General features: G+C 41.0%; 2 protein-coding genes across 3 annotated transcripts; both read left to right on the top strand.

Annotated features, from left to right (window-relative positions):
* The first annotated feature begins 735 nt into the window (after positions 1-735).
* copb2 (COPI coat complex subunit beta 2) lies at positions 736-8,372 on the top strand. The gene is made up of 22 exons (XM_029454083.1): positions 736-892; positions 1,359-1,496; positions 1,673-1,759; positions 2,091-2,217; positions 2,371-2,519; positions 2,677-2,823; positions 3,252-3,351; positions 3,467-3,609; positions 3,823-4,022; positions 4,166-4,276; positions 4,375-4,463; positions 4,559-4,665; positions 4,828-4,971; positions 5,140-5,270; positions 5,520-5,727; positions 5,851-5,961; positions 6,140-6,354; positions 6,442-6,580; positions 6,796-6,933; positions 7,051-7,128; positions 7,300-7,482; positions 7,889-8,372. Exons 1-22 carry the CDS (start codon positions 890-892, stop codon positions 7,982-7,984), a joined length of 2,844 nt encoding a protein of 947 aa, XP_029309943.1. The 5' UTR covers positions 736-889; the 3' UTR covers positions 7,985-8,372.
* A 1,070-nt stretch (positions 8,373-9,442) lies between these two features.
* On the top strand, positions 9,443-24,904 carry dvl3b (dishevelled segment polarity protein 3b). Of its 2 annotated transcripts, none has more exons than XM_029453780.1 (15): positions 9,443-10,103; positions 11,591-11,660; positions 13,844-13,959; positions 14,874-14,986; positions 15,469-15,604; positions 16,279-16,369; positions 16,513-16,582; positions 16,784-16,923; positions 17,491-17,567; positions 17,710-17,777; positions 17,883-18,032; positions 19,723-19,854; positions 20,163-20,330; positions 20,466-20,669; positions 21,459-21,637. In XM_029453780.1, exons 1-15 carry the CDS (start codon positions 9,943-9,945, stop codon positions 21,620-21,622), a joined length of 1,860 nt encoding a protein of 619 aa, XP_029309640.1. In that variant the 5' UTR covers positions 9,443-9,942; the 3' UTR covers positions 21,623-21,637. The 2 variants fall into 2 exon arrangements, with proteins under 2 accessions (XP_029309640.1, XP_029309639.1); XM_029453779.1 differs by lacking the exon at positions 21,459-21,637 and adding an exon at positions 23,598-24,904 and having other exon boundaries at positions 9,447-10,103.
* Positions 24,905-25,631: the final 727 nt, after the last annotated feature.

Raw genomic sequence — 25,631 nt, 5'->3', positions numbered from 1 at the left:
CGCCTCTCTTCTTGATGCGCCCATCACTCTGGAACAGGGTACATCTGGATTCATCAGACCACATGACCTTCTTCTTACTCCAGAGTCCAATCTTTATGCTCCCTAGCAAATTGAAGCCTTTTTTTTCTTCTGATTAGCCTCACTGATCAGTGGTTTTCTTATGGCTACACAACTGTTTAGTCCTAATCCCTTGCGTTCCCTTCACATTGTGCATGTGGAAATGCTCTTACTTTCACTATTAAAGATAGCCGTGAGTTCTACGTTTGATTGATATGATTTCACCAAATGTTTAAGTGACCTCCGATCACGATCATTCAAGAGTTTCTTCCGATCACATTTCTTCCTTGAAGATGATGGTTCACCACTATCTTTCCAGGTTTTAATAATGCGTTGGACAGTTCTCAACCCGATTTTAGTAGTTTCAGCAATCTCCTTAGATGTTTTTTTTGCTTGATGCAGGCCAATAATTTGACCCTTCTGAAACTGATCAACATCCTTTCCACGACCACAGGATATGTCTTCCGACATGGTTGTTTAAGAAATGAGAAGCTACTCAGAGCATCAGCTCGGGTTAAATAACTTGTTGCCAGAAGAAACATATTAATCACTGCAGTAATTATACAATGGAAGGCTCTTATCGATTTGCCTAGTTAAATCCATCCTTTTTTTTGGACGGGCAGTGTATGACTATTATTATTTTGGGGATGTCACCCATCGCCAGCAGCAGACCTTCATGTCACGTCACCATTTCCACAGCGCAACTCACGCGAGATTGAGAATCAGGAAGTTCCACGTCAGTATCCAGTGCTCTGTTCACTGAAGTCGCAACATTTGGACCCCTATTTCAACTAATTTATCAGATTTTATTGTGACACCACGGGGATAAAACATGGTAAGAGAAATTTAAAACAGTTCCCAGCATGTTTCTTTTCCGTACAGGTCCAAGGCTCCCGGTTTATTATTTAAAAGGACAGTGAAACTGTCAAACAATAATGCATTATTGTAAATAGCTTAGCGGCTAACTAGCTTGAGTTAGCATGAGAGGTTGTAGTTAACGGCGATTAACATTTTTAACCATGGCTGTTTGTAAGCTTTAGTTATATGCTTACAGTCGTTTTGAGTCCGTTTTCAAATGAATTATTATATTATATATGTATACGGTTATTGGAATCATTTAAATATATTAGGCTCAATGTTAGCATGCTAACGGTTATTTTGGCTTAACTACCTGACCTATTCTTCCTGGTTATTACGACGCTAACAAGGTTTTAACAGATAATTCAATACCCATGTAAAGCCACTCATATTGAGAGTTTGAACGGCGCAGGAAAATACTTCGATGTCCTTTGTCTTTTCAGCCTCTGCGGCTGGACATTAAGCGGAGGCTGACAGCCAGGTCAGACCGAGTGAAGAGTGTGGACCTCCACCCAACTGAGCCATGGATGCTGGCCAGTCTGTACAACGGCAGTGTCTGTGTGTGGAACCATGAAACACAGGTGTGATCACTCACCGATGGGCCACCCATAAACATTTTGCACTACACTGTATGGAAACACTGATGACTAAACATCTAGGCTTGTGTATATATTTATAGTACTGACTTGACATGCACTTAAAAGCAGTGGTGATAATGCAAACCGATTCAGTAATGTTCTCTCCCCCCCCTCCCCAGACTCTTGTCAAGACCTTTGAAGTATGCGACCTCCCTGTCAGAGCTTCTAAATTTGTGGCAAGGAAGAACTGGGTCATTACAGGAGCGGTGAGTAACATCCATTGTTTGTGTTGGGATCACGACTCTTGACAGCTGTCATCTATAGAGAGAAGTTTTACAAAGTTGTAAAAACCTGAGAGTATGAGCATACATTTGTTTAATTTGGTGTGGTATGTGGGCATGTGTAGTCACTCACAGTGTTTGCATTTAAACTTTACATCTGATTACCTTGCCTTACATTTTTCTAATAGTTTTAGTCTCAAACAGCATTTACCAACAGCGTATATATTATTTTGCTCTTTTTTTCTATTTTTGTTTTCATTAACTTAATGAACTACTTATACAGCTAATAATAATAAAATTAATTATACCTTCGCAGGATGACATGCAGATCAGAGTGTTCAATTACAACACCTTGGAGCGTGTCCACATGTTTGAGGCCCACTCTGACTACATCCGTTGCATCGCTGTCCATCCGACCCAGCCCTATATCCTCACCAGCAGTGGTACGCAAGTCAATTTATGTCTTAATTTGGTAACATACTCGCCTAACGTGATTTGATTGATTTAACAACTCAGCAGGTCTCTTCATACTAGTGTCCTCAAATGCATGTGTATTGTATGTACACAAGCATGAATATATTTGTATTTCTGTGCAGATGACATGTTGATCAAGCTATGGGATTGGGAGAAGAAATGGTCGTGCAGCCAGGTGTTTGAGGGTCACACTCACTATGTGATGCAGATCGTCATCAACCCCAAGGACAACAACCAGTTTGCCAGTGCCTCCCTGGACAGGACAATTAAGGTAGGGATCGCTTGCTGTTGCTGTTGTCCCCTTTACTGCTGCTAGTTTTATCATGTCATTGGGCGAGTACTGTGGGACTATATATAAATATACATTCAAGTAAAGGTCTCTGAAGTGCATTAAGTGTTTCTCTGTCGTGTCCTGTGGGTTGTGTCAGGTTTGGCAGCTAGGCTCTTCGTCTCCCAATTTCACTTTGGAGGGTCATGAGAAAGGAGTCAATTGTATTGACTACTACAGCGGAGGAGACAAGCCCTACCTCATCTCAGGGGCTGATGACCGGCAAGTAAAGATCTGGGACTACCAGGTTAGAACACTTTTAATTTACTTAATTTACAGGAAGGTTAGAAAACGGATCCTCAAACTAATAATACTAATACTATTCATACTGTTGCTACTGTATATCTAGTGTATTCATAACCGTTACTGTTTATTCCACACATTATGTATTCCATATTTTATATTATGCTAAACTGCATTTTGTTGTCTCATTACTTTTATTCTGTGCAATAATAACACGTTTTAATCTTATCTTATAAGCACTTAAGCAGAGCACAGGCTAATCTTTTGTTACATTATGATTAGTAAAAATGAAATTCTAGCTTACTAAAAGAGTCAATAGTTCTAATAGGAATGTATGTTTTCCTTATTGAGCTGCTACTTCTTTTCTGTGAGGATCCTTTAGCATTGTGTCTATATACAAAATGTTTAACTGTCTTCCTCTGTGTGTTGTAGAACAAGACCTGTGTTCAGACTCTCGAGGGCCACGCCCAGAATGTCTCTTGTGTCAGTTTCCACCCCGAGCTGCCCATCATCATCACTGGATCAGAGGACGGTGAGCAGAAATCACACTCATCCTCGCCTCTTTACACAAACACCCCCCAGAATGCATCTCACCTCATGGCCTTATTGATTATTGTTTTATGCAACTTTACCTCCTCCCTCTGTAGGTACGGTGCGTATCTGGCACTCAAGCACTTACCGCCTGGAGAGCACTCTGAACTATGGCATGGAGCGAGTGTGGTGTGTTTGCGGCCTCAGGGGCTCCAACAATGTGGCACTGGGCTACGATGAAGGTAGCATCATTATCAAGGTGAGTGGTAGAGAGAGTAATTCTGGATTGTAAAGAAACTCTTACTATATGCACTTACATACTGCTAAATACAGAAGAAAAATGAACGGAGCAAAATACAAGTTGCTTATAAATGAATTTTATCTATAAAAGACATCAAGATTAAATATATTATGCATATAATCAAATATCCAAAACTAAAATATTCCTGCTATGTCTCCCGCTGCTGTGTAGGTGGGTCGGGAAGAGCCTGCAATGTCTATGGACATGAACGGAAAAATAATCTGGGCTAGACACAGTGAAGTACAGCAAGCCAACCTGAAGGCCATGGGTGATGCTGAGATCAAGGACGGAGAGAGGCTGCCACTTGCTGTCAAAGACATGGGCAGCTGTGAGATTTACCCCCAAACCATCCAGCATAACCCTAATGGAAGGTATGCATACACTCACCCGAGGCCCTTTGACTGGTTTGATTGTTTCAGAAACAGGCTGACGTATATTCATCTTCGTTGGCCAGATTAGAGGTGAATTTGCAAAGATTTCTGTCACTCATTTATGCATTTTCTTTGTGCAACAGGTTTGTTGTGGTGTGCGGCGATGGAGAGTATATCATCTATACTGCCATGGCCTTGAGGAACAAGAGCTTCGGCTCAGCGCAGGAGTTTGCCTGGGCACATGACTCATCTGAGTAAGTGTGCAGTTTGAAACGGGTGCGATACTTCCCTTCTGTATACCTCTGTATCAGAGAGTTAACTGCTACTCTCTTTTTTATTTTATTTACAACAGATATGCTATCAGAGAAAGCAACAGTATCGTCAAAATCTTCAAAAACTTCAAAGAGAAAAAATCTTTCAAGCCTGACTTTGGAGCTGAAGGTAATGTGAACACTGGTGTATAGTAGATTGTGGTTTTGAAAGTGGATAGTTCCCACTGTCTTCCTCACTGGATGTGTTCCCATTCTTCCCTGCAGGGATCTATGGAGGGTTCTTACTTGGGGTGAGGTCAGTGAATGGCCTGGCATTTTATGACTGGGAGAACACAGAGCTGGTCCGCCGCATCGAGATCCAGCCCAAACACGTAAGACTGACTTACTTTTATTTTTCGCCATAGGTCCTGGTCTCTGTTTGATGTTTACTGTGTAGCAAAGCAACTACAAAGCAGTTTTATGTTTCTTACTCTCTGTTTCTGTGTCATTCTCTCCTTCACCCTTTTTCTCCCTCTTTTTCATAATTTGTCCAGATCTTCTGGTCAGACTCTGGTGAACTGGTCTGCATCGCGACAGAGGAGTCCTTCTTCATTCTGCGTTATATGTCAGAAAAAGTAGCTGCTTCTCAAGAGAACAATGAAGGAGTGACGGAGGATGGTATTGAAGATGCCTTCGAGGTGGGTGCTTTTAACTTTCAGTGCTAAAAATAGTCCAAACAAATCTTGTGTATACCCACAGAGTACTATTCCATAGCATAGCTTCTACTCAATGCTTCTAGAGTGAAGCAGTGTTTTCTTCACTTAACCTTGAGTCACCCCCTTTGTGTGTGTATTTTTTATGTCCAGGTCCAGGGAGAGATCCAGGAGATTGTGAAGACTGGACTCTGGGTGGGAGACTGCTTCATCTACACCAGCTCTGTAAACAGACTCAACTACTATGTAGGAGGAGAGATCGTCACTATTGCTCACCTGGACAGGTACAAATAGAGATAGCTAAAATTGAATTTAAGTAAGTATATAGTTTGCTTAAAAACTGTAAAATATAGAGACAGCGCAGATAAAATGAGGTAATGCTTTCCAATTTTAAAAAGTCAATTTTTAGAAGAGACTTAAAAGGAGGCACTGACTCTATTAATAATAGAAAAATAGCAGCTTAGCTCTAAAGTGTATCTAATTGCTGTGAAGGGTGCTGCATCTTTTATCCCTACTGCCTTCTCTCCCTGCAGGACCATGTACCTGCTGGGTTACATACCAAAAGATGACCGTTTGTATCTTGGAGACAAGGAGCTCAACATTGTCAGCTACTCCCTGCTGGTCTCCGTCCTGGAGTACCAGACTGCTGTAATGAGGAGGGACTTTGGAATGGCTGACAAGGTGCTTCCTACAATTCCTAAAGAGCAGCGGACCAGGGTGGCCCATTTCCTGGAGAAACAGGTATGGAAATATAGTAGGAGTTGATGTCCACCAAATGATATTCTAATTATTTATGTAAAATATTATCCAGAAAGTACAGTTTGTGCTTGTAGGATGCTGATGTTTGTTTCTTTGCCTCTTCAGGGCTTCAAGCAGCAAGCGCTGGCTGTATCCACAGACCCAGAACACAGGTTTGAGCTGGCATTGCAGCTGGGAGAGTTGAAGATCGCCTACCAGCTGGCTGTGGAGGCAGAAGTAAGAGCGTACTTGTTGGCTCTTGAAACTGAGTCAACCTCTATAACAAATGACATTTTCTCACCCTCTAAAAACATTACCAGACAATTCACAATGCGTCATGAGAGTTTGTCCATTGTTGTTATTTCATGTACTCTGTGCAGTACATTTCTAATATTTGTCATTCTAACCCTTGCAGTCGGAGCAGAAGTGGAAGCAGTTAGCGGAGCTGGCTATCAGTAAGTGCCAATTCGGCCTGGCCCAGGAGTGCCTGCACCACGCTCAGGATTACGGTGGCCTGCTCCTCCTTGCGACAGCTTCCGGTAATGCCACTATGGTGGGCAAGCTGGCTGAGGGGGCAGAGAAGGACGGCAAGAACAATGTGGCCTTCATGACCTACTTCCTGCAGGGGAAGTGAGTACCAGATAAATGTGACATTGGTGGAGCATTGATCATATCGAATTTATAGCAACTGCTCTACATGCTGCCTTTTCTCCACAGTCTGGATCAGTGTTTGGAGCTTCTGATCAGGACAAACAGACTGCCTGAAGCTGCCTTCCTGGCTCGCACCTACCTGCCCAGCCAGGTGTCCCGTGTGGTCAAATTGTGGAGGGAGAATCTGGCTAAGATTAACCAGAAGGTCAGTTCTGTAATCAGAAATGTTGTTTATATACAAAAATATTGATACAATATAGAACTTTTAAAGCTAAGATTAATCAAATGATTAGCACCCATCTAGGGGGAGAACGATTATATTTAAATTGACAGGATCTTAGATTCTTAAGAGAAAAAGGAGTTTGAATATCTGGATATTTCTTCTTGACCATGACACACTGTACTGAATCTTCATTACAGGCGGCCGAGTCCCTCGCAGACCCCACAGAGTATGAGAATCTGTTCCCCGGGCTGAAAGAAGCCTTTGCAGCTGAGCATTACCTCCGAGAGTCCTGCTTGGGCACCACTAGGCCTGCCAAAGAGTATCCTCTTGTCACGGTGAGTTGCACATGTTTTAAAGTGACAAATGAGGTAGTTATGTTGTGTGCGGGCAATATTTCTATAGTTGTATCTCAAGCCTCTCCTGTATTTTGACAAAGTACCAACATTTTTCAGCTCAATGAAGACAGGAATATTCTTGAGGAGGCTCAGGGATACGAGCCCAAAGGAACCTTCATCCCTGCTGTATCCAAGGTTTGTCTGCAGTATCCAATATTTTCTTTTGAACCAGCTTTTATCTAACACTAATCTGATTACATACCATTTACAGCTACTCGCACCGGACCTCACACGCTTTGTCTGCACCTGTTATCAGTAAAATATTTGAGGAACCATTGGCCAGTAATATTCAAACTCTTTCCTTAGACACAGGACAGTGAGGATTCAATGGCAGCAGCTTCCGTCGCTGTAGCAGTAGCAGCTGTGACTTCTTCACAGCCCGAACCTGCTGCTCCTACAACAGTGGACAAAGAAGAAGAAGATGAGGAGGAGGACGAAGAGGAAGAAGAGAAAGAAGAAAACCCTGAGTTATCGCAGTCACAAAAAGAGGTTGGGCTGCTCTTTCTTTTGTTTTCATCTTTTGATTATAGCGTTTGTTTGGCTCCATGAAAAAAATAAACAGACTTATGTAGATTATACGATGGCTGCTGTTACTCAAACCCAATCATTTAGTAATAGTCAATCATATATTGTTTATTTAAATAGTTTGAATAATCTGCCATTTGGAAGAATTATTTACTTTTCTCATTAAAATAGAAGGAAATGTTCTCAATTGAAAGTTGTGTTCTTGAAGTTGTATTTGTTTACCAATTCATATACAAAAATACAATTCCAAATGGTTTACATGCAATCTAAAATTCACAGATAAAATATGAAAAAATATTTAAGAATATTTAACAGAAGAATAATTCTTTATAAAAACAAATTCTCATTTTGTGCGTGTCTTTTTGCTCAGACTCTAGACGAGCTGGATGTGGACCTGGACAACATGGAGCTGGACGACATCGACACCACAGACGTTAACCTGGATGATGACTTTCTTGATGACTGACACCTCTGCTGCCCAGCACTCTTCAGAGCTTATTTAAAAAGAAAAGAAACGAAAGAGACCAAACTCCCTTTCCCCCTTTTTTGTATTTGTATGTTAAAATATTATATTGTCAATTCCTCCTACTGCAGTGGCAGGATTTAAGTAGATGATGATGATGATGATGATGATGATGATAATAATAATATCAGTAATGTTTTATTCCAGAAGAACAGTAAACTCATCATGTCTATTACAGACTCTATTTTGTACACCATTTATTGATTGTTTGAGAAACTTTCACTAACTGTCCATTAAGCGATATGGTATATTTACTCTTTGCTTTGTGTTGTCTGTAATGGCGAATCAAATTTCATTCAGTCCAATAAACTGCGGTTGCTGTACATATTCACATTTGACTTGAGAGTGTTCCGTATGAGAGGCTACAACACAGTGATAAGTGACGAGTTTCAATATGTAGCCCTATGAGAGAAGCCTTTGATTGAAGGGGAATGAATGTTGCATCGTCCATTTATCAAGATACAAACATGTTACTAGTTGTGTCATGTCATCCATCTAAATGTTGATAATTGGGGGTGGACGATCAATTGGTCCGCTTGTGTAATTGGCATTGCGCAAATATCAAAAATAAGCTACAGAATGTTGATGCTGATTTAACTCATAAAGGATATGCTTTGACTCACTGATGGAGAAAACAAGCTTCACTCCAAATACGCTTGGAGATTTGTTATTCAGACTTTTAAAATCAATCAGACACCAACACAGGTGTTTTCACTTACTCAGGCTAATTAGACCTGCTTAGGTTGGGCGGACCTATCATATGAATTATGAGAAATCAGTAAAAAAAATCAATATACTAATAAAATGGTAAAGGTTTTTTTCTTCTTGGTATCAGCCTGCCCTGACCGGTGCGGTGAGAAAAGACTAAGTTAGATGTCAGTCGATACAGTTCATAATAAACCATGATTATACAACACTGGGTGTACCAACTGTGTGTTGTGTGTTATTACAGTGCCTCTAAAAATGCAAGAGGACATTTCCATTAGGTGTGTCAGTTACTCTTTACATGCTTTTATGGTGATGCAAATTCAAGTATTGAGATTGATAATATATTTAAAACACACCTAACCCAAATCCCACAAGGAATAAGTATGTTGATTTTTCCAATGCATACAGAGATGGGCTTTAGTTAAAATGGGTGACCTAGTGACTTTTTCTTCAGAATCAGAATCAGAATTTGGTTTATTACCAAGCAGGTTTTCACATACAAGGAATTTGCTTTGATGTGTAATGGTGCATACATAAACACAGTAGGATAAATTAAAATTGCCGACACTTTACAAATGAGCAAATCTCTGAAACATTAATCCCACATCATATCATTTTCTGTGGATGGCTCTACGGCTGCAGGGGCCTGAAGCCCTTCTCTGTAAGACCGCCTCTGTTGACTCATGCACTGCAGCAGGAATAATGTCCGAAGCTGTCACTCTCCTCCTCTCCTGTGGATGGCGCCCCTCCGAGACAGGCTTGGACGATTTCATGCAGTTTCGTGTGCAACAAAGTGCCGAGCTTGGCAGCTAGCGAGAAGAGCAAACCAACCCTTCAGAGATTGTTTATCTTTACAGCGTTTTCAAACAGTTTTTCAGTTATTTCTAAGCTTTCAGCGGCGTATTGAAAGTTGTAAACGAACGGGAAGTAACGCGATTCAATCATCGGACGGTGTTAGGACGCTTTGTGGAGGAGCAAGGTGTTTTTTTTTAATAGAAAGGCAGGCGTAACGTTAGCGAGCTGGCGTAGAAGAGAGAGAACCAGGGCTACGCAGCGAGTCGGTCAGCCAGGGAGAGCCGGGAGGACTACGGCACAGCCGCCGCCAGCGCCACGGGGAGTCGGGGCCCGAGAGGGAGCCTGCCAGGCCCTCGGCTTGATGCACCCTGCCTGCTTCGCCTCAGCAGCAGTCCGAGATGGGGGAGACCAAAATTATCTACCACCTCGACGACCAGGAGACACCATATCTGGTGAAACTGTCGGTGCCGGCGGACAAAGTCACTCTGGCAGACTTCAAAAATGTCCTCAAGAAACCAAATTACAAATTCTTCTTCAAATCTATGGACGATGATTTCGGGTAACTGTTGAAGGGTGTATTGTGTTTAACATGGAATCAGCAGTGCACTCCTGGGGTTTCTCTACGTTAGAGCAGCTAGATTAGTTGTTACCTCTCCCAGCTGGCTTGTCACCAGTTTTAACGTTACCTGGCTGTCGATCATTAGCTAGCTACGTGCATTGCAGTTCCTTTGTTAGCTGCTAGCTCGCAGCGTTAGCAGGTCTGTTCAGCGTCCCGACCCCGTTTGTTTACATTGCTTGTGTGGCTAGCTTATGCGTCTTGTGCCTCGACTTTGTCTGACCAAGTTTGGTATTTGTCAGTTTCACGAACACTAGTGAAAGTCCTGAGCGGTATTTTAACTTATCTTAGGTAAAGTAGGAACAGGGGTATTTGTCAACACTGATAATAACCAGTTACTGACGTTACTGCTGTCAGTTGGTGGCTAATGTATGATTGTGGTAACAGGCTAATGTCAGAATGTAAACGGCCAGTTTGAGTCCGTGAGTCCAGCAGGGCCTGCTGTTGTTGTCTATTAGCCCGAGGAATGCAGAGTTGGACACAGGAATGCCCTGTTCATCACTCTGGCAGCTTTATGAGTATGTCCTTTTGTGTTAAAACATGGCTGGAAAAGTAGACGTTTTATGTTCCTCCAGACTGCTTTCTATAGAGTTAAAAAAAAAAATTGGGGGGGGGGGGGTGTATTATTCAAAAGTTATTTCAGCCAGGTTTCTAAAGTTGTTTTTGGCTAAACTCAAACTAGGGTGGGGCAACAACTTCTTAACATTTGCAAGTGGGAAAGACATGTTTTCAAAGAACCCACAGCTATTCATGTTGAAAAGAGGGAAGGGATATAATGTAAATAGTCTATTGAAACCTTTACTCTAAACGGTGGTGTAGATTAAGCAACCTGCCAGACTGGAATGGAGACCATATTTACCAAGACTCTCAAAGAAAGTCTCACTGACCATCACTATTCCTTCTTCTCTGAAAGGCACAGCTAATCTTATGTCTTGTTAAAGTCAAAGCTAAGAGCTGCTCCTTTTATTTAACAGCATTTGATGTATAGACAGACACTTTTATATAATGCCTGAACAAATTGATTTTAAACTGTACGCTAGCATGCAGAAATGTTGCTATTATGCTTTCTTGGATACCATAAATATGTTGTTTCAACTTGGTTATATATTACCATCTAGCTAATGATGATTATCAGCTACACAGAAGCAAGGAGCAAGTTTATCTTTAGAGAAAGGTTTAAGTAATACATTTTAATTTGTTGACCTGCCTTTATTACACAAAAAACAGCAGTGACATTTTCTATAGGGAATGTTGTATATCTCTGCCTGGCAGTGTGTAACAGCAGTGTAGTAAGTGCAGTACTAAATTAGCATTGGTTGTTCCAGTTGTCAGTGTCTGTCCTGAAGAAAGAATTGCCTCAAGTTTATTGCCCTGAGAGTGCCTTTGTGTTGGTTACGGTTTACTGAAACGAAGCTTTGTTCTCTTTACAGGGTGGTAAAGGAGGAAATATCTGACGACAACGCTAAGCTGCCCTGTTTTAATGGACGTGTGGTGTCATGGGTAGGTTCAAAATACATCCTGGAGTCATTTTTTGGTTTGTTTATTTTTGTTGTTCTGCACTTTACTGTATTTGTGTGGTTAAGTGTGCGGCAACTGTGCGTGCAAGTATAACAATGATTCCCATCTGTTAGCCTGGGATCACAATCATACCCCGGCTCTAGGGTGATGCCCTATGCATGTGCGTGATAATATCATTATCACGTAATGATCCCAGGAGCAACAGATGCATGCAAACACCCTGCTCTTCTTCTGTCCTCTTGTTTTTATAGCACTTTTGTTTGTGTGAAAATTAGCTGCAATGGTTTTTAAGTAATTCAGCCCTCACACATGTTAGTCACCACACGCGACGCATACATACATGTACTTGCATGCATTCAGAAGCTCTATAATAAGGCAATAATTGTCCTGTCTCCACAACACAAGAGACATCTGGTGCTCCCTTCCTCTCTCCTCGACATTGAAATTGGGTTAAGAGCAAGTGAAATCACAGGATAGGAGGAAAATACCCCATAACAAAGAGCCTCACTACATGTCCTCTAACAAGAAGATTGAATCTCACAGGGTGTGGAGAATAAAGTGGAGAGAAAGAGGGCTCTGTTTCTTGATGTGAAAGGCTGATGCAGTTGGTTAATTTACTACAGTGTGGTTATGATTATAGGTTATATTTTAGAGTCATAAACACAGTGTTATCGCTGGATGTTTGAGTGCATAATCCAGAGTGCTCGTTCTGATGTGGTCATTTTCATTCGATTCTGTGGTTTGGTTAGCTGTGGTTCAAAGCCAATTCCTCTCTCTCTGTTCCTGTGTGTTGGAATAGGTTTGTTATCTCTCGGGTTGTTGAAATGTTCCATGTACAATGAAACGTTATCTCTTTTACAGTGTGTCCATTTGTCTCCACCGTTCATCTGTTGTTTCAATGATGTGATTGATTGTCCTCTGGGGTTTAAAGGGCCTGGCTCGCTATCATCACATCAACATCCTCACAACAGGCCAGCACCCTCAATCTAACCTGTTGTACTTTATTGTCATTATCTTTATCTTAGTGCCCCTCAACTGTCCTGCAGTAAATATACCTTTACACTTTCCCTTTAAACTGAAATTAAAACCCTTCAAGCACAATAAACTGGATACAAGGGTAAACAAAATGAGTAGTAGGGCTCATGTTCATGCTGCTTTCATCTGTCTACCTCTATTATGTCTGAAGAGTCAAATAGTCTTCCTATGGGATATGGTAGAGCTGAAATGATTTATCAATTTAAAATGTAAAAATGCATAATTTCAATGTCTCCATCTTCTCAAATATGACTAAATTTAATGTAACTCCTTGATGTACAGTCTAGTAAACTGAACATCTTTCTGTTTGAAGAAAGATAAATACTTTTGAAGACATCCCCTGGATCACTGGACTCTAGCTCAAACAGCTGTGTTCCTGCTCATTACGCAACTGATTGATAACAGATAACTTAAAATAGTGAAGAACTATAGTCATAAATAGCCCAACTATGACATAAACAGTGAGCACATTTGAGCTTTCTTAGGCTGCTAGTTCCATTCCACACTGATCCAATGTTAGCTTTTAAGCTTGATCTGCTTGCAAATCATGCAAGTACATGCTTCATTTCTAATATGGACAACCTCTATGATGCTGCAGAACTCAGAATCTATGGCAGAGTGTCAAAAAAGATCTTAAGTGAGCAGTTCACTGGAAAGTGCTGAAAGCAAAAGAAAACAGATGGAAATGTTGACAGCCGAATATTCAAATGTTAAAATCTATACCAAATGTACCCTGAAAACACAGTCACGCTACATTGGATACCACTTTTCCCCACACTTTGGCATCTCAGGCAAAACTGTCAGGTAGACAAACCACAACTTGGCACAGGCTGTTTCTCTCACAACTCTTCCACAGCTGCCGTTCGATAGCTTTGCTCTTTCAGCAGACCATTATTAAAGACCTTTACTGAGAAATTGTAGTCCCTAACAGTCCCCAAATGCTGCCATGCCTTTGGGCAGTGACAATAAAAGAGGATATACCACCCAGCCCTTGAGTATGGAGTAGTGTAAACACTGTAGTGCTCTGACATGGCTCTGCTGCTCACTTGTTCCGTGTCTTTCACCGTAATCTTTCCTCTGAGTGTTTGTCTCATTCCTCTGACTGACCCGACTCTCTTGGTTGTTGACAGTTGGTCTCTGGAGACGGGGCCAACACAGACGCAGGCTCAGTGGCAGATAGTACAGAAGCAGCACCGCCTTTGGAGAGGACCGGGGGCATCGGAGACTCAAGACCACCTTCTTATCAGTCAGTAAATCAGAAAATACGTTTGTGTGTGTGTGTGAAAAAGAATGATGTTGTGCGTACTTTGTGTTTGACTGCGTGTGTCTTGAATGAGTCCTTCAGCAAATTGAATACGAAAAGTATGACACCTTGTGACTGCCCATCAGGAAATACAATCTACTTTTTCCTAATACCCTTATAGCATTAGTATCATCATTCTGGAAATGAATCAGACATGTAGAGCACTGACTTCTCTTACTCATGTTTCATGTTGCCACTCTTTTAGTTCTATAGTAGTAGTAATAATAATATTTGTTAAAAAGTATATAGTATGGTCATTGCCAGTTTTCACCTTTTGTAATTGCAGTCTGGTTCATCTGCAAGTAAAGCAAACTGTTAAGTGTGTAGAAGACACATGATGATGATGATGATGATGGTGATAATAATAATAATAACTTAATTGTTTTAATTACAAAGAGCTTTACATACAATAAATCCCAAAAGCAGCAACAATAAAAAAAGAAAATAATACAAATAAAATGTAATATATGAGGTAAACAGATAAACGACTAAACACACCAACAAACAGATACATTAAGAACAAATCAACACTTTATATACAAGTTTGTGTGTGTGTATATGTGTGTGCGCCCAAAAATGCACATGATTCAAGTAGACAGACACTTCGGTTTATGAAAGTGTGTTTTTCTAGCTTAATGATAGTAATGAAAACAAAACCAGAGTGAAGTAAGTCGACCAACACAATCCCTGACAAATATTCATCACTAGTGCAACTTCAAGTACAAAGAGCAAGAGAAAGCTTTATACTCAACAGTTTGTAATGTGATTATAACAATATAAATAATGATAATGGTGCAGCGTAAGTCTATCTCTTTTTAACATTATCTCTGACGCCTGTGCACCGTCTCTGTCTGAAGTGGAAAAGCAGCGAGCGGTCGGGACAGTTTGGACAACGACACGGAGACTGGCTCCATGGTGTCGCAAAGGAGAGAGAGGGAGAAGCCACGACGGAAACACTCCAACGACCAAGGTCAGAAAGATGTTTGCTCTTTCGTTCATGGAGTTCTTTGCCTCACTACAATGAGTTGCCACAATGTAAAAGCTAACCCACAGTTACTTTAGAAATGCACATCTCCAGTCTGCTGCCATCACAGATTATATAAAGCACTTAGCAGGTGAGGCCTGTGCAGAAGTTTGATGATATTTTTAAGTAACTGTAGGAGGATGTTGCGGAAAAGCAACTGTAACACGACAATGTTCTGCAGTCGTCAAGATGTATTGATCTTTATAAATATGCTACAAGGATTGTGTGAGTTGTAATAAAAATCTTTTGCGACAATGTGCAGATGCATCTGTTATGTCATTTTGACAATAGTTTGACTTTACTGCCATGTATGCATTAGACACCATAAGAAACAAGCATGGTCTGAAGAGAAGAATCCGACACCAAGCTGACTCCAAGCTTTTATCTTTTGTAACAAAACACCTATATTTTCTGCTGCCCTGCTGCAGGTGGAAGGCAGAACGGCTTCTCATCGCGTTCAATGGGACGTGGGGGCCCAGAGTACGACAGCTGCTCTTCCTTCATGAGCAGCGAGCTGGAGTCTACTTCCTGTTTCGATTCAGACGATGATGACGCGACCAGCAGGTCTGATGTTCTGTGTAGATGTTCAGCTTGTTGCTCATAAGTGCAGTTGCCAGTGAAAAAATGCATTTTGGATTGAGGCATGCATCTGAAATGTCCGATTATGGGTTTTGGCAGAGATTAGCACAGTCTAATTGTCTGGTGGTTTTGTGGTTAGCCCCCCGGGTTCTCCTCCAGGAGTCGTAGAAATCTGCAACCCACTTGAGAGACTCTGCTGTTGTCATTGTTTAGGCATCTAGCAGGATAGTTTTTCCTGTTGATGTAGTTCTGGATAACAGCTTCATCGGTATATAAATTTCAAGTCATAACTTGTAAATGAAGTGGGTTGGATGTCGTTTTACAAACAGTTAAAGCTGGTCCTGACTCCTGGCAACCACTTTCATTATGGAAACGGATTTTAAAGGGCTTTTTATTACGTAGGTAACCTTAAGGCTTTAATTTTGTATTTAGACTAGACAAGTTAAATGGGGAAAATAGTTTCCTTCCAGGTATTTTTATTTATAATATGGCGCGTTATGTTTAGTTTTATTTAGGTAGAATTTTCTTTCTGATAACTGAATTTTTATGGTATAATTCCTTTAGTTAAGTAATCATGTAGCATACATTTGTCATGTATTGCAACCTTATGTATGTACAGGTCTCTAAAACGCTTGGTTTTCTTTTTTTCTTGTGTTCAGATTTAGCAGCTCCACTGAGCAGAGCTCCTCTCGTCTAATGAGACGACACCGCCGCCGCCGACGGAAACCTAAGGCCTCCAATATAGACAGGGTGAGACGACACACTTGGACGTACACGACTGCACATCAGCCGCAGACTGCTTTTTATTTAAATTGTGTTCCAGTTTGTGACTCTTGATTCTTCTTCTCACACTTATTTTCTGTTTTCCCAATTTTCATCATTCTTCCCTCCAGTCTTCGTCGTTCAGCAGCATCACAGACTCCACCATGTCTCTGAACATCATCACTGTCACTCTCAACATGGGTAAGTGACTTGGACACGTGGAAGCTGCACACAGAATGTAATTAAAATTGTTGGGATAAATAGCCTTATTTTCCCCCCGAATGAAGCCTCACAACCAAATGCAAATGTCACTAATTGTTCCATAATTATCATATTTTCTGCCTTCACTGCTGCTTCTCGTCACTCTTGAATACACATTGTCTGTACGTCTCCTCTTCACAGAGAAGTACAACTTCTTGGGCATCAGTATCGTGGGTCAGAGTAACGAGAGGGGAGATGGAGGAATCTACATCGGCTCTATCATGAAGGGAGGAGCTGTGGCTGCAGATGGACGCATAGAGCCTGGGGACATGCTGTTGCAGGTGTGTGTCTGTATATGTGTGTGTAACAAGAGAGAAAAAGAGAAAGACACACGGAAAATGTGTTTCTTTGCAGACTTGGACCAGGAAAGTGTGTGTGGGTGGGGAGGGGGGGGGGGGGGGTGCTGTGATGTTGTGTTGAAGTGAAATTACTTAGTAAAGTGTAACCGATCAAAGTTTTTCAAAGTTTTTTGTTTTACTCTGATGCAGATTTTTACAATTCTTCTTCTTCCCACTGTCTATGTTATATCTATCACATTATAATATACTGTATTCGTGTCTCGTTGTATGGCAACATGTGTCAGTCAGCTGTGTTTATGGCTCTAATGATGATTTTCCATTTTCATTACTCACTTCTCACTTCCAACCAGACCATGTTGAACACTACTACTTAATACTAATGGCTTCGTGCAGTGGGATTTATGGGAATAACAGTAGCTCTGTGAAATTGTTATACCTCTTTTTATATAGAAATATAGCAATGTAGTCCCATCCTTTATACCTCCATAATAAATCGTACATTTGTGCAAATGTATGTTTACAACGTGAATTATTTTTTTATTGCTGTAGGTGAACGACATAAACTTTGAGAACATGAGCAATGACGATGCAGTTCGAGTACTGAGGGACATAGTGCACAAGCCAGGGTAAGCTAAATCTGGCACACATTAAGACACACAGGCATGTTCTTAAAAATCCATAAAACCCAGGTGCGTAACAAGGACATGACTGAATTGTAATAAAATTGAAGCTGAAACTACTCTTTATCTCGGCTGTTTTTATTACCAGCCCCATTACTCTGACTGTGGCCAAGTGCTGGGACCCAAACCCTCGGAGCTGCTTTGCTCTGCCCAGGAGTGAGTGTCTCTCTGGATCTTTTTTTCCTTTTTTCACTTCAATAACATGAATACATGCAAAACCATTTGTTTTGCTAACTTCTTACCTTACATTTAATTCAACAGGTGAGCCAATCCGGCCCATTGACCCAGCGGCGTGGGTGTCCCACACGGCGGCTATGACCGGGGTGTACCCTGCGTATGGCATGAGTCCTTCCATGAGCACCGTCACCTCCACCAGCTCCTCCATCAGCAGCTCTATCCCTGAGACTGAACGTGAGTCACATCCAGCAGCCGCCTGTTATGGCTCTTACTTACTTCACACTGTAACTCAGTTTTCCGTTCACTATTGTCTCTACGTAGAAGGTTTGCTTTTGAATTTGCAACTTTGTTTTTTACTTCCTGCTTTGTTTTTTTAAATCACTAGATATTTAAATTTGACCGTTCACACTATTATGACACGAGACATAAAGTCTTCCAGGATCGTTACTATTAAGGATTTCTCTTTTTGAACATTCAGCCCTCAATTTGGAGTCCCCACTCTCCGACCGCAGTATCTTTCTCAGACATGTTACTAAATCTCAGTGTTAAGTGTAGCCCTACCCTTTCATTGGATTCCTGCGACTGCTCTCTGCTGCAGCTTTTACTGTGTTCAGCCTCAATAACTCTTGTCAAAACCAAGCCATAACTCACAATTTTCATCTTCCCTGTAATCTTTGGAATAACAGCGGTGTTTTTTCTCTCTTTCTGGGGAAAAAATGTTCCTCTCTCTACCACCTAATTGACATGATTCACATTTCTGGAGATTTCCCCTTTCAGACCGAACATTAATTTCACATGATCACATGCTTAAGTCTTGCATTTATGGCTATAATTCATGGTTTATTGGTGTATTTTTCACTTTTTTTGGAAAATTGTCCAACTAAATTGTTGCCAGGAGTTATTTCAAATGCAAATACATTGAAGTTTATAAGAAGAAAAACATGTCTGCAATCTTAAAGATGAGTGTCGGAGTTCAGCTGGTTCCTCATAATAAGAGCAGTGGTTTCTTTCTACAGTTTTCACCATTCAAACAGGTAGAAATCTGTCACAGACGAGATCGCTTCAACAGTACATAATGCAATGCAGCCATTTAAAGGGATGAGTTTTGCATAATGAGTGCAGCTGTTAATGTGCACTGACAACAGCTGGCATTATTGTGAAACATCAAAAGGGATGTCGGGTTTATGTGGATATTTCCACCAACAAGAGCAAAAATTATGTTGTGAATGATTTTGAAAATGACTTCTCAAACACTAAATAGGATTTTAAATCTCTCTTTGAGAATTTAGTTAACTTATTCAGTCATTCAAAAGCAGATTTTCACACCTTTCTTTGGGGGCAGGGCATTCTGGGCAACAGAGGAAATCACTGATTGAAGCAAAGATAGATTAAATTGGAACACCAAAAGTTAAATTGCATCACATCTTATCCTGAAATACAATTTACCTCCAGTGAGATGATATGTTACGGCGTAAAAGTCTTCCATGTAAGACATTTTATTCATTATGATCAGACTTTTGTTGGGGTTTTGTGAAGATCTGCTAAGTTGTAGTCCAATTAAAACAAAGATCCACCCTGATCATTCTGAATCATGATCAGGACATGAGAAGGGTCACATTACAGTCCAGACCACAGGAAACCAAATATTATTTGAGGCAAAATCCCAAAACAGACTAACATTTTGCAGTCGCCAGAGATATAACAGCATGCAGCTTTGTTTTCATTACATTTATAGGAAACAAAAGTGTGTGTGTGTGTGTGTGTGTGTGTGTGTGTGTGTGTGTGTGTGTGTGTGTGTGTGTGTGTGTGTGTGTGTGTGTGTGTGTGTGTGTGTGTGTGTGTGTGTGTGTGTGTGAGTGAGAGATTCATGTTGTTTTCCTCAGTGGTGTTAAACATAAAAACTATGTCCTCTGTTCTTTCACAGGATTCGATGACTTCCACCTCTCCATCCATAGCGACATGGCAACAGTTGCTAAGGCCATGGCCTGCCCAGAGTCGGGTCTGGAGGTGCGGGACAGGATGTGGCTCAAGATAACCATCGCTAACGCCTTCATCGGTCTGTCAAAGCAGGGGTCTTGATTCCTTTATTATTTTCTTCATCAGTATGCATGCACACCAATCTCTAGTCTTTTTTTCATCAGTTCATATTTCTATCACAACTATTTTGATAATTAAACTTTGGATTGACAAAACAAGACATTTAGAGACCTCATATTGACTTTATAAAACTGGGATGGACATTTTTCACTATTTTATAGTCTAAAAAATTATTGGCAGATGAATTAATTATTCTATGTCATGAAATAGTCGTTGAATGTGATGAACAGAACTGGACTTTAACTGTGTGTCTCTTTGTGTCTCCAGGTTCTGACGTGGTGGACTGGCTTTTCCATCATGTGGAAGGGTTCTCAGATCGGCGAGAAGCACGTAAATACGCCAGCAACCTGCTGAAGGCCAGCTTCATCCGACACACAGTCAACAAGATCACCTTCTCTGAACAGTGCTACTACGTCTTCGGAGACCTCTGTGGCAGTGAGTTGACGCTAAGATTTGCCTGCTAACACTAGCAGTAAAAACAAGTCTCTACAAAGTGTTGTGGTTCAGTTGTATCTGTATCTATAAGCAGCGTGTTCTGAATCAGTTTTTGTTCCTCCATCTCCCCTTTAGACATGACCCATCTGTCTCTCCATGACCATGATGGTTCCAGTGGGGGTGCCTCAGATCAGGACACTCTCCCCCCTCTGCCCCATCCCGGGGCGGCCCCCTGGCCCATGACTCTGCCCTACCAGTTCCCCATTCCGCACCCATACGACATGCAGCAGCCCTTCCATGGTGGACTAGGCGCTGGCAGTGCAGGAAGCCAGCACAGCGGTGAGTGCCGTTTGAACATACTGTATGTGCTTATCACCAGTATATTCAACATGCATTGAAGATCTGTAGGGTATTGGTGGAAAAACTAAATGAATGCCATATTAAAACACCTTAAAGACTTGAAGTGTGTCTGTTTTAAATGTGGTAGTTTGCTCCTTCACAAAGAACAGAAACCGTAGTGGGTCATAAAATCATGTCAGTTTTAATGAGGAAAGTATCACAATGTCTGTAGAAACTTCTACAATGTCTGGATATTCCTCTTCTCCATTATCCACCTGTATGCTGCAATCACTATGTTGCATCTAAAGTATGATACCTTAGGCAACACAGAAACAGTAAAAAGCATAAATGCATGCTAGCTACAGCTGCATTTCTTGTGAAAGAGCAAACCACAAACCTTTTAACAAATGCAATTCTATAGTTCTCTCTTTCCCCTCCGGTCAATAGTCTGGCTGTCAACCTGGACAGCATATTATCTTTTGAGGCATCTACAATGTTACTCGTTCCGCATACTTAAATCTACGCAATAGTAATCGTCTTCATCCGTTGCTCACACCAAACACCACCATTCTCATGCATACCCTGGTTACATCCTGTATTGACTATTGCAATTCTATCCTTTCTGGTCTTCCACTTAAATGTCTTCAGAAACTTTAATTGGTCCAGAATTCAGCTGCCCATACTATTACCAGAACACCCTCTATAGACCACATCACTCCTGTTCTTAAGCAACTTAATTAGCTTCCTGTGAAATACCATATTGATTTCAATATTCTGCTTCTCACCCAGCCCCTCGGTGTCTTTCTGAAAATATCTGCACACCTTCCCGTACTCTCAGATCCTCTTCTGCTATTCAGCTCACCACACCATCTGTCTGCTTGACTGCCATGGGGTCTAGAGCAGGGGTCACCAACCCTTTTGATACCGAGAGCTACTTCAAGGGTACTGAGTAATACGAAGGGCTACTTGTTTGACACAAACTTCCTGAATAATATTAGTTGCACGGGTCTCCTTTAACGATAATATTATCATTAATAATAATAATAATAATAATAATAATAATAATAATAATAATCATAATAAATATTCATATATGTGAAGAGACTGTCTGATCACATGTTAATGTTAATTATTCCTCACAATGATTATTAACAATGATTTACCATGGTAGGAAACAGATATATTTAAACATGCAACATTATTTATTTATGTTCTCAATCTATTTCAACATTTGAAAGTCAGAGTTATCACATCTCTGATCTTTTTGTTAATATCTTTTGACAGTTGTGTATGAATGAGAACATTTGTAGCATTTTGTTCAAAATCACACCAGTTATATTTTAGTACAAAGTATCACTTCTGTAAAAAAAATAAAATAAAAAAAGGAAATCATTAACTGTCACATCTTCAAATCATATCATGTTTGTACAAACACTAACTTTGTAACATCAGAGAGTGGAGATGACATCGGAACCTTTCTTCTCGTCTTTGAACAGTGTTTTCAATAACATTATTGCACCTTTCAAGACCTCTCCGTCTGAAAAGGCTTTCTTGTTCTTAATTAAATAATGTGCAGCTCTAAATGAAGCTTCCGATGCTTCCTGTGACTTGTTCACCGGCCTGGTGAACAGAGATGCTGCTGCTCAAAGCTTTAACTCTCGGCTTGTTCTGCCCGCAGTGCTGCAGCTGGTAGTTAGTGAGTTAGTGAGTTAGTTAGTTAGTTAGTTAGCATGGTAGCTTCTGTGACACGTACCGAAATGTCTCCACAATGTGCCGCTTTGCCGTCGCCCCGCAAATGAGACGCACACTTTTCTTTCACTTATTCTTCCTCTCAATCATTGTGAAAATAGTTTATTCTCCCGCTAGCTTGTCTCAGCGACAAGGGAAATGGAGATTTAGCTTACAGGGACAGAGTTCATATATACATAAAACATTTTTGTTTTTTAAATTCTATATTCAATATTGTCATTTTTAAAATAAAGAATAATTCAAGTGTTGATTAAATTAAATTAAATTAAATTAAATAAAAGAGCAAAACAATTAAATACACATTTTAGACGGAGCTTCATGGTGACTAGTGCTATTTTTAGAACATGCTCTGCGGCGACTCACGTGGGCACCACGTTTGCTACCCCTGATCTAGAGCCTTCAGCTGTTCAACAGCTCCAAAGCAGCCTTATTTACATGTTTTTATTTTGTGTATTTACAGTGTGTAGAAATAGAAGACCAGACATTGTGGTTTCAGAAACAGTTTGCTTATGCAGCAAGATATTTACTGACCAAAAACAGCTGGACCCACTGACTGCACAAAACCTCACAGATGTCCTGTCTTTATTTTGTGGTTGCACGCTACCTACCATTGAATGTACTGCTGAATAGTAAACCAGGTTACACGATACTACATGCGTTTTAGAGTTCCTATATGGTGTATTTTATTGCTTTTTATGGAAGCTTTCTCTAGCTTTCACAGTTGGTGCTAAGCTAGTCCCAAAACTACTTCTAAAAGAGACAGAGATAAAAATGTATCTTTTCATCTGTCTGTGAGTTTGATGACAACAAGCATTTTTCTCAAAATGTCCGAAGGTTCATTGTAGCGTATAAACGGTTATGGTTTTAAATTTGTCAGTCTGAAGAACTTCCCTCTAAAGCAAGCAGGCTAATTGTGGTAATAAAATGAAAACATGTAATTGCCTTCAGTAATGGCTGTTTGGCCTGTGAAAGGCAGTGAATGCTCTGTGAGTGTGTCTGCATTAGTCATGCAGCTCTCCTGAGAATCTCCCACAAACTGGGTCAGTACTGCCTGCGTCATTTCACTGGCACCCAGATGGGTGGGTGAGAAGCTCATGTAGGTCACTCAGAAAACAAAACGTGATGTGTTTGTATATTACACTTGAATAATAATCATTATCTCTTTTACTCTGCCTGCAGGAAGCAGTGGCTCTAACTGCAGTAAGAATGAGGGGCGGAAGTCCGGCGGCAGTGGCAGCGAAACTGAGATCAGGAGCCACCGAGCTCCAAGCGAGCGCTCAGTGGCCCCCCCTAGTGAGCGAAGCATCCGCAGCTCTCTCAGCCACCGCAGTGCCAACTCCCACTCAAAGGCCTACGGTCCGGGCCTCGTCTATGGCCCCCCCGGCCTCCCCCCCCAGCCCCCACATCTGTCTACAGCTGCACCTGGTGCCCCACCAGGCAGAGAGCTCACTACTGTGCCCCCCGAGCTCACTGCCTCACGCCAGTCTCTGCGCATGGCGGTGGGCAATGCCGGAGAATTCTTTGTTGATGTGATGTAACGCAGGTTGTAGGCCGATAACAAAGTAGCAGATTTTCTCGTGTCATTATAAGACTGAGAAGGACAGCATGACAGGACAGGAGGGAGGGAAGATTTCAAAAGCTGTAAGCCAAGGCCTTGATTCCATGCTCCTAAAAGCAGAAGTGGAACCAACACTGTTGTGTATGTTGAGAGAAAATGTTCCTCCTCCCTTGTGCTTTTCTTCCTAGCAGTAGTGGCCATACTTTCTTCAGTGAAGAAACCCCCTCACTCAAGATGGAACCAAAGCGCCTTTCTCAGTTTCCGCTCCTCAGTGGGGAAGAGTTTGCGTAAGGACAAAGGGCAAAAGAGGGAGGGAGGCGGTGGAAACAGACAGCTGGGGAAGATGACTCAGCGCTTTTTCTAGCGTTTTTCATTTGTTCTTCTCTTAACTCTTCCCTCCTCTCTGCCTCGCTTATCTAACATTCTCTGTCCTCCCCCACCCCTGTTCACTTCAAAAACTGAGAGAAAGAAGCCTCTTCCCTCCTTCCGTTCTTTCAAATCCCACTTGCTGACCTCCTAACAAGAAAAAAAAAAAAACCTGAAAGAAAACTCAAACGAACACTAACTGTTAACATTATTCAGACTTTTTAAATGTTTGCTTGACTTAAGAGAGAAATAAATGGAAATAAATGTGTATGTAGTGCAAGAGAACCGCAGTCCTTCAAACTGTAAGAATGCATTTGTTTTATTATATTCGTAGTTGGTCACAACTAGTTTCATTTTTCAATGCTAAACATGAACATCCAGCTTCAAGAGTCATTTTTACACTACACAACTGCGTTTTCATGTGTTAACCAGAGCATTTTCAGACTCTGTATTGTGATAATATATAGTGGGGGAAATTTTCTTACCATGTCTTTCACACTACTCTTTTATCAAGGAACAAATGTCTTTTTATTTATAAATATAGTTTTATGACTTAACTTTGCTACTTTGTTATGTTTTTACTTGAGCGAGTGTATGTGTGTGCATGTGCATATGTTTGTGGAGCTGTAGTTTGAAAGCTAGTGTTTTTTTGTTCACCTGGGGTCATGTTTGCATTTAAAGGCAGATTCCAAACTGTCCAAGATTAGGATTGTGAAGGTTAGACTGTGTGTGTGTGTGTGCACGTACGCGTGTGTGTGTGTGTGTGTGTGTGTGTGTGTACACACACACACACACACACACACACACACACACACACACACACACACACACACACACACACACACACACACACACACAGGAGATCAGCCTTGTCTGTGCATATTTAGACTTGCTTTAGAACTGAATGACCCTATGCAAAAAGTTCCCTGTGGTTAGGGAGGGGGGGAAAACTCCTGTAGAGAGGTGGTTTGATTCAACTTGGACAACAACATGTTGAGTTGAATCAGATGGACTCTGCAGGACAGGATAAATCAAGACCACCCACACAACTATTAGTTTTAAGGACAAACACATTTCCCCCCAGGGAAATTGTTTTTTTACACCTATTTACTGAAGTTAGAAGTTTAAGATCAACTAAAAAAGGAATACCACGGTGTTTCTCAAGAACATTTTATTAAGCAAGTTGGATATATGCCAACATGGTCAAACAAATTTATAAAAAATTAACTGACCCACCGTGCTGCACTGTAAAGTTGTCACAAACATAATCATGAAACACAAATGACCAG

The sequence above is a fragment of the Cottoperca gobio genome, chromosome 17, assembly GCF_900634415.1.
Source record: "Cottoperca gobio chromosome 17, fCotGob3.1, whole genome shotgun sequence".
NCBI classification, from domain to species: Eukaryota; Metazoa; Chordata; class Actinopteri; order Perciformes; family Bovichtidae; genus Cottoperca; species Cottoperca gobio.
The sequence above is the reverse complement of the archived record's forward strand: the minus strand, read 5'-3'. Positions and strand labels throughout refer to the sequence as shown.

Coding starts and splice junctions, on each gene's coding strand:
- dvl3b (XM_029453779.1), top strand. CDS start 9,943: ATGGGGGAGACCAAAATTATCTACCACCTCGACGACCAGGAGACACCA. Junction 13,960..14,873: donor TCAAGACCACCTTCTTATCA/GTCAGTAAATCA, acceptor CTCTGTCTGAAG/TGGAAAAGCAGCGAGCGGTC. Junction 20,331..20,465: donor CTTCGGAGACCTCTGTGGCA/GTGAGTTGACGC, acceptor TCTCCCCTTTAG/ACATGACCCATCTGTCTCTC.
- copb2 (XM_029454083.1), top strand. Junction 1,760..2,090: donor ACTGGGTCATTACAGGAGCG/GTGAGTAACATC, acceptor ATACCTTCGCAG/GATGACATGCAGATCAGAGT. Junction 6,355..6,441: donor ACCTACTTCCTGCAGGGGAA/GTGAGTACCAGA, acceptor TTTTCTCCACAG/TCTGGATCAGTGTTTGGAGC.